The sequence below is a fragment of the Fukomys damarensis genome, unplaced genomic scaffold (assembly GCF_012274545.1).
Source record: "Fukomys damarensis isolate Sample0158 unplaced genomic scaffold, DMR_v1.0_HiC HiC_scaffold_23, whole genome shotgun sequence".
Lineage (NCBI taxonomy): Eukaryota > Metazoa > Chordata > Mammalia > Rodentia > Bathyergidae > Fukomys > Fukomys damarensis.
The window spans coordinates 58454875-58467340 of record NW_022900935.1 but is presented as its reverse complement, the minus strand read 5'-3'; the positions used below and the strand labels follow the sequence as shown (position 1 = coordinate 58467340).

The following is a 12466-nucleotide window of genomic DNA, read 5'->3' as shown; positions in this document are numbered from 1 at the left end:
GACCACTGACCACTGTGTTGAGCATGGCCACCATGTTGGCCACGTCCAAGGCCAGGTGCACCCTCCAGTCCCGGTGCACGGGGGCCACGTACAGGTGGTAGAGGATGACAACGACCCGCGGGGCCCAGAGGAGGGTGAAGAGCGAGGTGACGCCCAGGAGGATGGCCGTGCTCTTGCCCACCGCAGGCCGCAGCCCGCTCCGGCCCCTACCACTGTGTTGAGCATGGCCACCATGTTGGCCACGTCCAAGGCCAGGTGCACCCTCCAGTCCCGGTGCACGGGGGCCACGTACAGGTGGTAGAGGATGACAACGACCCGCGGGGCCCAGAGGAGGGTGAAGAGCGAGGTGACGCCCAGGAGGATGGCCGTGCTCTTGCCCACCGCAGGCCGCAGCCCGCTCCGGCCCCTCTTTCGGAGCCGGAAGATGATGGCTGAGTTGGCCGCCAGGAAGATGCCGAGGGGGCCGAAGTAGACGAGGAGGCAGTGCGCCCACTTGAGGGCCTCGTCCAGCGCACTGGGCGGGTCCGCGTCCCTCCACACATCCGGCCACCAGTAGAAGGGGACACCGGTCAGCAGCGCCGCGCTGAGCATGACAGCAATGGCCCGGCGGGTCTGGCCGGGGGACGAGGTGGCCCGGTGGTGCAGGGGGTGGCACAGGGCTTTGTAGCGGTCCACCGTGAGCAGGACGGCGACCCACACTGAGGCGTGGTTGGCAGCAAACTCCAGGACGTTGGCCGTGCGCACCACGGCCCGGGGGACCTGGCGGGCCAGCACGGCGCCCTGCAGGAGGAAGCCCACGAACACGATGACCACCTGGGTGACGATGTCCGAGGCTGTGAGCGCCAGAAGGTACTGGTAGGAGGGCTTCCTGGTCCTGGCGGCAAGGCGGGCCAGGGCCACAGTGGTCACCAGGTTGACTGAAGAAGGCCAGCAAGGTCACAGGGAGAGGTCAGAGGTCTTAGAAGGGGCCCCCAGAGCCTGCCCACCAAGGTGTCCTACGGTCCCTCCCCGCCGGCCCGTGCTGGCATGGCTGGCTTCTTGTCTCCTCTGTCCGGCTCCTTCTGAAAACCCTCCTTGCTGGCTGGGGCGGCTCAGTGGTTCAGAGCCTGCCCGGCATGTAGGAGGCCCTGGGTTCCCTCCCCAGCACCACAAAACAAACAAAACCCCGCCAAAACAGCCCACTTTGCTGAGAAGGCTGAGCACGTCGGTCTTGCCCTGTCCATCCAAACCCCCACCCTTGTCCACCTGTCCCCTCCAGGTGGCTGTCAGGTGCTCTGTGTCCTCGGGGCAGAGGCTTCCCTGAGCACAGGCCCTGGTTTATCTACAGACTTGGGGAGATTCCCAAGGCAGGCCCAGCCACCCCTTCCCTTTTTGTTGTTCTTTTGAGACAGGGTCTTGCTATGTAGCTCAGGCTGGTCTCAAACTTGAGGCAGTCCTCCTGCCTCAGCCTTCTGGGTGCTGGGATTACAGGTGTGTGCCGCAGCACTGGGGCTGGTCCCTCACTTTTACTCCTCTCTACTTTTCACTGCCCAGTGATCCAGAACACCCCATAGAGGCAAGAGGAGACCCCATCTGTGATCCTGGGCCTCAGGAGGGCCCTGACTTCCGGCCAAGCCTGAGACCCCAGACTGCGCCTCCCCACTCACCAGGCAGCCCCAGGCTCAGCAGGACGCTGTAGTAGATGACAGGGATGACCCCAGCCACACACGGTGACCTGGCTGGGATCTCTGGCCAGGGGCCTTCAAACTCCTCGCCCCGTGCACTTGCGTTGGGTGTGGGCAGCAGGATCACGGGTGGCCGGCCAGCTAGGAAGGGCAGAAGGACAGGGCTGGAGCAGTAGTCCTCTTTCCAGCTGGGCTCGGAGCAGCCCCAGCCTGACCCTGAGTCCTTCTGGTCAGCCCTGCTCCCAGCAGAGACCCCCAGAAGGGGCCCAGCCACATGGTGATCTCTGTCACAAGAAAATTCCAGATCCCCTGCCTGCGCGGCCCCGCCCCAAGTGCCGCAAGAAGCCCTTGGTGGCGGGGACTGCGCTGCTCCCTGGGCTCCTCATCCTCCTATGCCTTTAAGAAGGTGCCAGGCGACTCTGACCGCGGTGGCTCCCAGCAGCTGCCCGGCTCCACTCTGCGGCTGCAGCTCCCTCCTCTCAGGAATGGCTACTGGGTTCCCCTCTTCCTCAGCCAAGAGCATCCCTTCCCAGGGCAGCGCTGCTAAGGCTGGCATGGTCCTAGCTTCCTTTCGGATGGGGAAACTGAGTCCCCAGGGGTAGGGAGAGGCCATTCTGGGATGAGGGCTCTCCACCTGCTTTGCGTTCTGCTCCCCTCAAACTATACTTGAAGCCTGTTTAGGTTTTAACTTCTAGCTTCTGATTTCCTGATGCAGATGGGGCCCAGCCTCCAGCTAAATAACCCTCAGCGCCCCATCTCACGGCCCACTCGCTATCAGCTTCAAATCCCCCTCCCAGCCTCCAGGTCCCTGGCCTGTGTCCTGCACCCCGTTTCAGGGTACCGTACCTGTCTCCAGTCCCTCCAGCCCCATGCTCCCGGGTCCTCAGCCCCAGGTCACCAGGGCCTTTCCCGGGGGTCTCCACAGCCTCCTCCCGGCTCTCCAAGAGGTTGTTTGCCCCACGATTCTCCAGCCGCACTGAGCGTTAGTGCAGAGTGGGGGTGGGGAGGAGGGAGGAGAGGGTGGGGCGAAGGCTCCAGGGACTGAGGCTCCAGTGGGTCCCACCGGGACGAGGCAGGGAAGTTGGCGGGCTGAGTGGGGCTGCGATGGAGAAAGAGTGCGGCTGGGGCAGGGCTGAGGGCTGTCTGCAGGGGCAAGGGGGCGTGAAGGGCAGGAAGGCGGAATCCGGGTCCAGGGCACCTGCAGCCTGGCCCGCTCAGCAGGGGCGGCCGCACCCTGGGTGGGAGGACTCCGGGAGGGCAGGAGGGTTCAGGGAGCTGACTCTATGGGCACCGACACGCTGAAGGCCCTGGCTGGCTGTAAGGGAGGACGCTTCTGCCCAAGGGCTGGGCCAGTGGTGCCGTGTGGGAGAGGCGAGGCTGCCACTTTGGGACAAGGCTCAGATCCCTTGAGGTCCCGAGGGGTCAGGGTCAAGGGGTGGCACCCACCGAGGCCACGTGGGGTGAGAAGAGCCGGAGGCCACTCCGAGTGACCGCTGACCAGGAAGATGGCAGGAAGCCCTTGTGCAGTGGTGGGGTCACTGCCCCTCCCACCCAGGAAAAGCCTGGCCAGGCTGCTGTTTTCCTGGGCATGCTGAAATAGAGCATCCTTCAAGGACATCCGTCCCTGGCAAATACACAGCAGCCCGCAGGCTCTGCAGAGGCTGGAATCTATACCTAGCAGCGCCCTCACCCGGAGGAAGTGTGACCAGAGCAGCCCACCATGGGCACTGGGACACAGGCTCCCAGGAGACCACCTGGGTCAGAGCTGAGGCCCAGCCTGGAGCCGTGGGCACAGCCACCCCTGGGTATGTTGGGTGTTCCCTGGCCTAAATCAGAACGCGTGTCCGGGGATGGAGCCAACTCACCTTGACCCCAAACCCCACCTTGGCACTTGCTGCCCCCTGGTGGCCACACCCAGATCCTGCGAGTGTCTGAGCTTCCTGGGAAGCACAGTGGGTCCAGGGCAGGCGCTAGCGCCTCAGGTCAAGGCCCCATGGCAGATGGACCCCAGCCGGGAAAGCACAAGTAGCACAGACTCCCCAGGCTGCCACCTCCCTGTACCCTGAAGCCAGGAGTGAATTTGAGGCACAGCCCCCTTCTAGGGGAGGGAAAGACCACCTGTGCCTGCAGGGAAGCGAGGCTCCCTACCCTGTACCTACACTTGGCTTTGAGGGACGCGTATCTTACTGGAAAGCCGAGTACCCTCCAGACAGAGCACTTCGTCTTCAGCCAAGGCTCTCCTGGCCTGAGCAGAGCGCTGAGGCTTTGGGATCAGGAGTCAGTGGAAGGAGCATGATCAGCTCACCTCTGCCTGCAGCCTTCGGCCAGCCCTGTGGCTCTACCCATGGGCCCATCCTTGCGGAGCCCTGTTCTGGGGACGCGCAGGTGACCTGCAGGAATCCCAGTGGTGCCTTCAGAGGTGCTGCTTTCCTGCATGGCCTGTGAGGACCCCAGTGACCTGGCAAGGCTGAGACAAGAAGCGCTGTGCACAGGAGGTGCCTCTGAGGCCAGGATGGTGGTGCTGTCCTGTAGGGTGTGGGGTCCCTGAGATCCCCTGCACCCCATGGACAACCTTCTAATGCAGGCAGTAGGGTTAGGCTCTGTGATGTGAGAGCCAGGGTCTGAGCACGCACAGCTCACTCAACAGACGTCAGTACTGCCACAGAGTGGACAGGGAAGTGGCAGCAGCCTAATGGGCACAGGTGATGGCAGGGACAGGGCCGTCATCACTGGGCACAGACAGCCCGGCCAAGGATCCTTCTTGGTGGGGTGATTCCTTCCTGAGTGGTGCCAGTGTCAGCGGCCGGGGTGGGTCAGTGAGGCAGGCGTCTCTGAGCCAGCCTGGGGGAGCAAGAGATGTCACCAACAGCACCACAGGGCCAGACATGGGGGTGCCCTTTGATGCCAGCACTCAGGAGCCTGAGGGAGAAGGATCCCTGCAAGCTGGAGGCCTGGGCTACAGCCTGAATTACTCAGCAAGACTTGTCTCAAAAAAACAAAACTAACAAAACCAAAAGAAACAAACCCAGCAGCACACCTTGACCTGGGGATTGAACCCAGGGCCTTCACACTAAGCTACATCCCGAGCCCTTTTTACATTTTGTTGTTGTTGTTGTTGTTGTTATTTGTTTGGAAACGGGGTCTCACTATGTAATCCAGGTTGGCCTTGAACATGTGGCCATCTTCCAGCCTCAGCTTCTTAAGTGCTAGGATTACAGGCCTGAGCCACCTTGACTGGCTAAAACAAGATTTTTTTTTCAGCTTTAATTGAGTTTATTGGTACATTTTAGGGATACAGTACAGTTACATTCATTGCTGGGATCTTGTACCTCCACATGATAAGTCTTGATTCTCATTTTTTCCCCTTACCCCTGCCCTCCCTTCACCCCCTCCTCCCCTCCCCATCTACAAATACTTTGTTTCCATCTTAAAAGAAGATTTTAAATCGAGGCCCAATTTCGCAAAGTCACCAAGTTGCCCAGGCTGGGTGGGCACTGATTATCCTCCTGACTTGGTCTCTCGGAGTGCTGGGATTACAGCTGTGTACCACCACTCCTCTGGCCACAGGTGCAATCCAGCCTGCGCCACTGGGGCAGGAGCACCAGGTGGGTCATTCATTTTCCTGTCCCTATACTTTCCATCCTCACAGCAGCCCCACAAGCAACTCTCGATACTCCCATTTTACACAGGAGGAGACCAAGGCTTAGAGAGGTCAAGCGAAGCAGCAAGACTCATGGAGCTAGCATTTGGCAACTGGAATTCGAACTCAGGTCCACCCCCCACTTCTCCCCAGAGTGGTTCCCCGTTCACACCCTCACACAACCTCCTTGGAAAGGAGGGGCTTCCATAAACTCAAGAGAGCCATGGGTCAGGTGCACAGTGCCCTGACCTGGAAGGTTATTCCAGACGGAAGCAGCCTGAGGGTCTGAGCAGGAAGGCGCATATGGCCCTGGAGGCTTCTGGCAGTGTGTACTAACCATGAGTCCTTCTTCCCAAAGCAGTGTGCAAGTCACTCCTGGAGCCCTTGCCCAGGACCGGAGACTTCACAGATGTAAGGAGGCAGCCAGGTCGGGGTAGGGCTGGGTCTGTGGCCCACCCTTCCTCAGGGCTCCAACAGCCTGGGGTCCAATCACCCCTCTCCAGATTAGAAGCTTCTCCTTCTGCCCCAAGTGTGGTGGAGATTCCAATTGCCTCCACAGCATGGAGACACTTTGACAAGAGAGCATCGATCTGGACTGAAATAGCTTCCCAGAAAAGCCAGAATGGGGTTGTGAAAGCACAGCCAAGCAGAGCTCAATGACACTTGAACCCTGGCTCTCCAAGACCCTGTCACACTCAGGCAAGGTGCTTGGGTGAATGGGCTGGTGTGATGGGAGGTCACGGTCCTCTCAGGGAACCGTTCTTCTGCAGACTTGCTCTCAAGGAACAATGGAGCCTCTGACTTAGGGCAGAAGAAAACATGGTGCTGTAGATTTATAACCTCGTAGACTGGATGGTAAATGCCATGCTGCCCTCTCTTGCACCAGACACACACACGCACACACACACATGTGTACACATGTCACACACACATAAGTCCCTCACCCACATGCACAAAACCCAGCAACCTTTGGACCTAGAAGTGACAATATGGCACCTTCATTTGGAAAGTCAGTTTCTAAAGCATTAGAGGGGGGTCAGGGATAAGGGAGGCTAGACATGATAGAAAGGGGTCTCTCAGAGGTGGGGAATCACAGATGACCCTCCTGGGTTTTCCTGGAAACCCACAGCCTCCCGGATCCATTCCCACTTGAAATGGCACCCACTGAACTCTAGTAGGTGGTTCTTAGCCTGGGGTGTCCATAGCACTTATCTAGGGGGGTGCCTAGAAAAAAAAAAGATGCCCAAGCTCACACCTGAGAATCTGGTTCCCAGGGGGAGCATGGAGATTCCAGGGCAGGAGGGCCAGGCTTCCAGAAAGACTGGGGCAGACGCTGGAGGAGGCCGGCGCGAAGGAGTGTGTTGTTGCAGTTTGGATGAGGGCTGTCTGTCCAAGAGATACTTGTGCAAGGTTTGGTCCCCAGATGGTGCACTGCTGGGAAGTGGAGGAAACTTGTGAGGTGGGCCTCCCTGAAGGAGGTAGCATGTGGGGGTGTGCTCTTAAAGAAGGGATGGGGACCTGGCTCCTATCCCTCTCTCTTTCTTTGCTTCCTGGCTGCCATGGGTGAGCAGTTTCGTTCTGTATTAGTTAACTTTTCACCGCTGTGATCAAATACCGCGAAGAGACAATTTAAAGGAGAAAAGGTTATTTTGATTCACAGTTTCAGAGGTTTCTGCCCCAAGCAGAAACATTGATTGCCAGTTAGGAAGGAGAGTGGGGGAGAGGCCAGAGAAGTAGGGGCAGGAGAGGACGCTCTACCCTTTGCAGACATGCCTCAGTGACCATCTCGTCTAGTGAGGCCCCACCTCCCACTGGCTCCCTTAAAGTCATGAACTCATCAGTGGATTAATCCACTTGATGAAGTGAAAGCCCTTATGATCCATCCGGTTCTTCAAATCCCATTAGCTGCTAATGAAGCCCTCAAAACAGTGAGGTTTTTAAGGGTGCATTCTGAGCCCTAACCCTCTGCTATCCACTCTCTCTGTCATGTTGTGCTGCTTCACCCACTACAGGCTGAAAGCTAGCGAGCAAAGCAACCACGGACCAAAATCTCTGAGACCAGGAATTAAAATAAACCTTTTCTCCTTTCAAGGTGTCTACCTCCGGCATTTTGTCACAGTGACAGAAAGCTGACACGAATGTCCACAGAATGAAAGTGTGCCGGGCCGTGGGTTCTTGGACCAGTGACATTCCCCTTGATGAGCAGGCATAGATGCTAGGAAGCCCCCCAGGGGACCAGGCTGCTCTGTTGCATGGTGGCTCTGACTTATTGGGGTGAGTGGGGTGAGCCAGGAAACGGTGCAGTTCGAAGGAAGGGCAGGCAGGCTGCCAGTGGGCAGGGGACGGTGGATGTGGATGAGGGGACCAGGCGTGAGAGTCGGGGCAACTGGGAGGGGTTTCCGCTGAGCCGGACAGTTCTGACTCTGCCAACCCGGATGAGGTTGCTGCCAGAGCCTGTTTTTGCCTCTCTGTGGCTCCAGAGAAGTGGGTGGAGCTGTTGAGTCTGCGACAGCTGGGGGCAGAAATCAACAGAGGGAGCTGGGCTCTGGGATCCGGACAGCAAGGGCAGGGAAACTCCAAGCCGTGCCCAATCCAGGGCGGGAGCCAAATCTCCTCAGGAGCTACCCACTTCAGCTCATCTATCCCAAAGACGTCCTTCCCTGAGGAGCTGAGGCAGGTGCTGGGGTGAGGTCTGTCCAGCACCCCCGCACCGCTCTCCCTCTCTCTCTCTCTCCTCTAAACTTCACCCACCTCTCTCCACATCTTTGTTTTCAGAAAAGCTCTCTTTTGCACTACAACATGGAGACTGCCTAACTCTCTGCCTCAGTTTCCCTACAGGTAGAATGGGGTTCCAGGTTTGCGGCATGTCTCCTTGGAACTCTGGGAAAGGAAGGATTGGAAATCAGAAGTTGATGAAAGCCTTTCCTAGCAGGAGAACATGCAGCCGCCGAGGGGCGACAAATTAGCAGAAGGGAGTAGAGCGTACCCTGCTTGGGACTCAGGTCCGCGCACTGGCTGGCTGGGTAGGAGGCCAGGCTGCCTACTGAGGTCAGCCTCCTGGAAGGTGTCCAGGCCTGCCCCAGGCAGGGTGCACCCCATGGAGCATGGAAGGCTCCCTCTGCTGTGTGCCCAGCTCTGCCAACTGGGCTCACCTTGACCCTGGGGAGGGGATGGACGTGGTTCCCGTGGAGCTTTCCTAATGACCATCACCCTCCCTGGAGCATGCCAAGGACCTTCTTCAACAAGGGACATTGAAACGATCCAGTCCCCCACAGACCCCTCTTCCAGGTCCTTGCCCTCCTCTCGGGAGAGCTGATCCTCCCCAGAACAGGAGTGGGGGAGGGGTGGGAGCCTGCACTCCCTCTTCCAGGCTCTTCCTTTGCAGCTGGCTCACCATGGCGCTCCAGCCACGATGCTGCCAAGTGTGCTGTGTGCCAGGCCAGGGGCTGGGCCTGCGGTTGGAGGAGGGGCTGAGACCCTGGTGTCCTCCAGACAGTGGTCCTGAAGCTCCTTTCTTGTCCTTTAGGGAGCCTAAGACTCCCCGGGGGAGGATCAGCTAGCTTTGCTGAGCTGTGAGGAGTGGTGGGGGAGGCGGGTGCCGGATCTGTTCCCCATGGGGGCCCAGGACAGCACAATAGCCCTTGGGGCTGCCACTCTCTGGCTTAAGAGGTTGCCCAGGCAACAGCAGGGGCCAATTTCCACCAATCCATGGCAGAGGCTGGGTGGGGGGAGGGAGGCCTACCAGGAAGGGGGGAGCCGTCCCCTGTGCGATCCTATATTACAGCAGGGGCCAATTTCCACCAATCCATGGCAGAGGCTGGGTGGGGGGAGGGAGGCCTACCAGGAAGGGGGGAGCCGTCCCCTGTGCGAGATCCTATATAAGGAGGAGGGATGACATCCGAGTGGGCTGAGCGTCTCTGTCCCTCCAGTGGACTTGGGGCAGAGAACGAAGATGCTTAGGACAGGGCACTGCAAGCCTGGGTCCTGGGGCAGCTTCTGGGCCATCCTGGCCTTGGTGGGCCTGGTCACTCATGCAGGTGAGTGGGCGCGGGGCAGAGTGGGGGTGCGGGCTAGGGCGGATCCTTCCAGCCTTCATGCACATGGCCAGCGGGAAGGGGGCATGCAGCAGCTTGGGAGAGCACCCCACAGCCCCACAGACACATCTCCCAGAAGGGAGGAGGGCGGCCTGCCTCAGTGGGAGGGGGGACTGGGCAGTGGCAGGGGTCTTAGTTACAAGCAGACCCTCCATTTATCCATTGTCCCAGGCGCCGAATGGGGACGCCATCAGCATTCAGGTCCTTCAAAGTGACAGCTGGGGAGGCGGGGCTGGGAAATTCACCATCGGTCTCTCTGCCTCCCTTTCTCCCTGGGTCTCCCTCGCAGATGCTTGGCTCTCGTGTGAGCCAGCTCCCCACCTGTCCTCACAGGCCATGTCCTGTGCATGCCCACATGTGAGAGTGTGGCCAGTGCCCACCTCACTGCTCCCTCTACAAAGCTCTCCACACGGCTCTCGGCTCAGGAAAGCCACCAGAGCACTCCCTGAGTTTTCTCACATGACCAACACGCACCCGGGGAAGTGTGAACACCTGGCCATCTGCAGAGGGTCACCATCCTTGACTCCCAGTTCCCCCGAGGATCCTACTCCAGCACCAGCTTGGCCTTGGGACTCCCCGTGGCCCCCACTGTCTCAGATTCACAGCCCAGCGGGGCAGGATGGACCTGGAAATCAGTTTCTCTTCCTCTCCTATCACCTGGCCTCTGTTTGACTCTCTCCTCCCACTCACTACGCCGGACAAATCCCCTTGAAGGCCTGGTCCCTCTGCCTCCACATGGGCTCAGTCCCTGGCTGCCTCCTTTGAAACTAGAGTGCTTATCTATGTACTTATTACCTGCCCGATATGCTCACTTGTGCGCCCACGAGAGTAAGGACTTGGTTTATTTTGCCCATTGTCATAGCTCAGGCTCTTAAGAGTGTGTGGGACATAACAGATACTCAGTAAATATCTGTCAGTGAAGGTGCCCCTGCCCCGAGTGGTTAGGTGGACAGTTGTGCAGGAAGCAAATGGGCTAAGGACCAAGAGTGGCCTCAACTCTTTGCCTGCTTGGGGAGGTCTGGCATCGTGGACAACAGTCCGTGGAGACCGGAGCTGGTCTGGGACCTCTCGCTCATCCCTCCCGAGAGAATGCTGTCTTCCCTGCTTCTCAGAACATCCTCTCAGGCCTGCATCAGCACGTCCTGTCCACCCAGAGTGCCCGTGGGTCCCCTCTGGCACGCACACACACAGGTGTGCGGGAATGGCTTCTCCCTGGGCCCTCCGGCCCTCCTCCTGCATACAAGTATTTCTGGCTGATTTCTCCGCACCCTAGACGGGGAGGCCCCAGACCCCAGGTGACTTCTCGGCTGTGCTCTGTCCCTTCTGCTGCAGCGCAGAGAGCCGACGTGGGCGGGGAGGCAGCAGGCACCTCCATCAACCACTCCCAGATGCTACTCCACCGCCTGCAGGAGCTGCTGCGGCAGGGCAACGCCAGTGACGTGGTCCTGCGAGTGCAGGCTACAGGCACCGACGAGGTCCGAGTCTTCCACGGCCACCGCCTGCTGCTGGGGCTGCACAGCGAGCTGTTCCGGGAGCTGCTGAGCAACCAGAGCGAGGTGGTGCTGCAGGAGCCCCGGGACTGCGCTGCCGTCTTCGACAAGTTTGTCAGGTATGGAGGGGAATGGCTGGGGACGCTTCGCCACTTCCCCAGCCCCTGGCTCTCCACCAGCAGCCCTTAGAGTCACGGTGTCTACTGGCCGATGTCACTAGGACAGATGACAGTGCACCATCTCCTTCATCCCTTCTCCCGCTGTCCTCTTGCAGAACATGGCTCCTTGCCTTTGCCTGTGTGCTCTCGGTGGCTTGAGGTCACTCCCCCAAAATGGTGGCCCCTCTAACAGTTTCCAAACCTGGCCAGTGGAGTTTTCAGAAACCACAGATTCCAGGGTCCTGCTCTGGATGGTCAATTTCAGGTGTAGCATTGGGAACAACAGTCCTTTTTAATTTTAAAGTATCTATGTGGTTTTGGTGTCTGCCCGGGTTTGGAACCACAGTGGCAGGGAGCTGAAAGGTTAGCTAGTGCCTGCCCTACCCTACTTCATCATTTACACTCGGCCTCAGAAAGGAACTCTGTTCTAATGGCTTCGACAAGATGGCTGCAAAGCTCGAGACATAAGTTCCCGGCAGCGGGAAGAGACAAGGTGGAAGACATGCTGTGCGCCAGTGGGATTGCAGGAGGGATAGGGAGGCATAGGAGGCAGCGAGTTAACCACAAAAAGGAAAAGAAAGATGAGACTGCAAGCAAGGGGGCCCCTATGCTGACCCCCAACTTTGCAGCAAGGTTCTTCACGCTGTTCCCATTGTGACAGTAATCCCGAGGAGGGCTGTTTGTTACTTTTCTTAGATGGGTAGCTTAAGGTCACGTGCTTAAACTTGCTCAGTCTCCTGCTAAATACATGGGAGGACATGGCTGTGAACCCAGACTATAAATTCCGCAGTGGCAGGAGCTGTCTGTCTCTGTTCTGGCCAACAGTTAGGCACCTGGTAGATGTTTAATAAATGCACGTGATTTCCACTTCACTACCGGAAACCCAAAGAACAGGGCAGGCAATAGGAACAGTCTGGAAGGGTCTAAGAGTGAAAGACCGGAAGCCACAGGGCCCACGGTCTTGTTTTCGCCCTTGACCACAGAGGCTACCTAGAGGTGGGTGGCTTTGACCTGACACCTCCCCACCGCTCCGCCCCTCCGGCAGGTACCTGTACTGCGGCGAGCTGACTGTGCTGCTGCCGCAGGCCATCCCTTTGCACCGGCTGGCCATCAAGTATGGCGTGGCCTCCCTGCAGCGCGGCGTGGCGGACTACATGCGCGCTCACCTGGCGGGCGGCGCGGGCCCGGCCGTGGGTTGGTACCATTATGCGGTGAGCACTGGGGATGAGGCCCTGCGAGAGAGTTGCCTGCAGTTCCTGGCCTGGAACTTGTCTGCGGTGGCGGGGAGCACCGAGTGGGGCGCCGTGAGCCCGGAACTGCTGGCGCAGCTGCTGCAGCGCTCGGACCTGGTGCTGCAGGATGAGCTGGAGCTCTTTCACGCGCTGGAGGCGTGGCTGGGCCGCGCTAGGCCGTCACCTGC

General features: G+C 59.0%; 2 protein-coding genes across 2 annotated transcripts in view; one reads left to right on the top strand and one right to left on the bottom strand.

The window, feature by feature from the left end:
* The window catches only part of Gpr142 (G protein-coupled receptor 142), a 4535-nt gene extending 1889 nt beyond the window's left edge, over positions 1–2646 (bottom strand). The window contains exons 1-4 of the mRNA XM_010630806.2: positions 2511–2646; positions 1647–1805; positions 211–917; positions 11–172 (exon numbers count right to left, since the gene is read on the bottom strand). Of these exons, the coding sequence (XP_010629108.1) occupies positions 11–172; positions 211–917; positions 1647–1805; positions 2511–2535 (1053 nt within the window). The 5' untranslated portion in view covers positions 2536–2646. The remainder of the gene's footprint in view (positions 1–10; positions 173–210; positions 918–1646; positions 1806–2510) is intronic.
* A 6498-nt stretch (positions 2647–9144) lies between these two features.
* Positions 9145–12466, top strand: part of Btbd17 (BTB domain containing 17) — a 4562-nt gene continuing 1240 nt past the window's right edge. Inside the window, exons 1-3 of the mRNA XM_033767419.1 lie at positions 9145–9341; positions 10731–11007; positions 12092–12464. Coding sequence (XP_033623310.1) covers positions 9257–9341; positions 10731–11007; positions 12092–12464 — 735 coding nt within the window. The 5' untranslated portion in view covers positions 9145–9256. The remainder of the gene's footprint in view (positions 9342–10730; positions 11008–12091; positions 12465–12466) is intronic.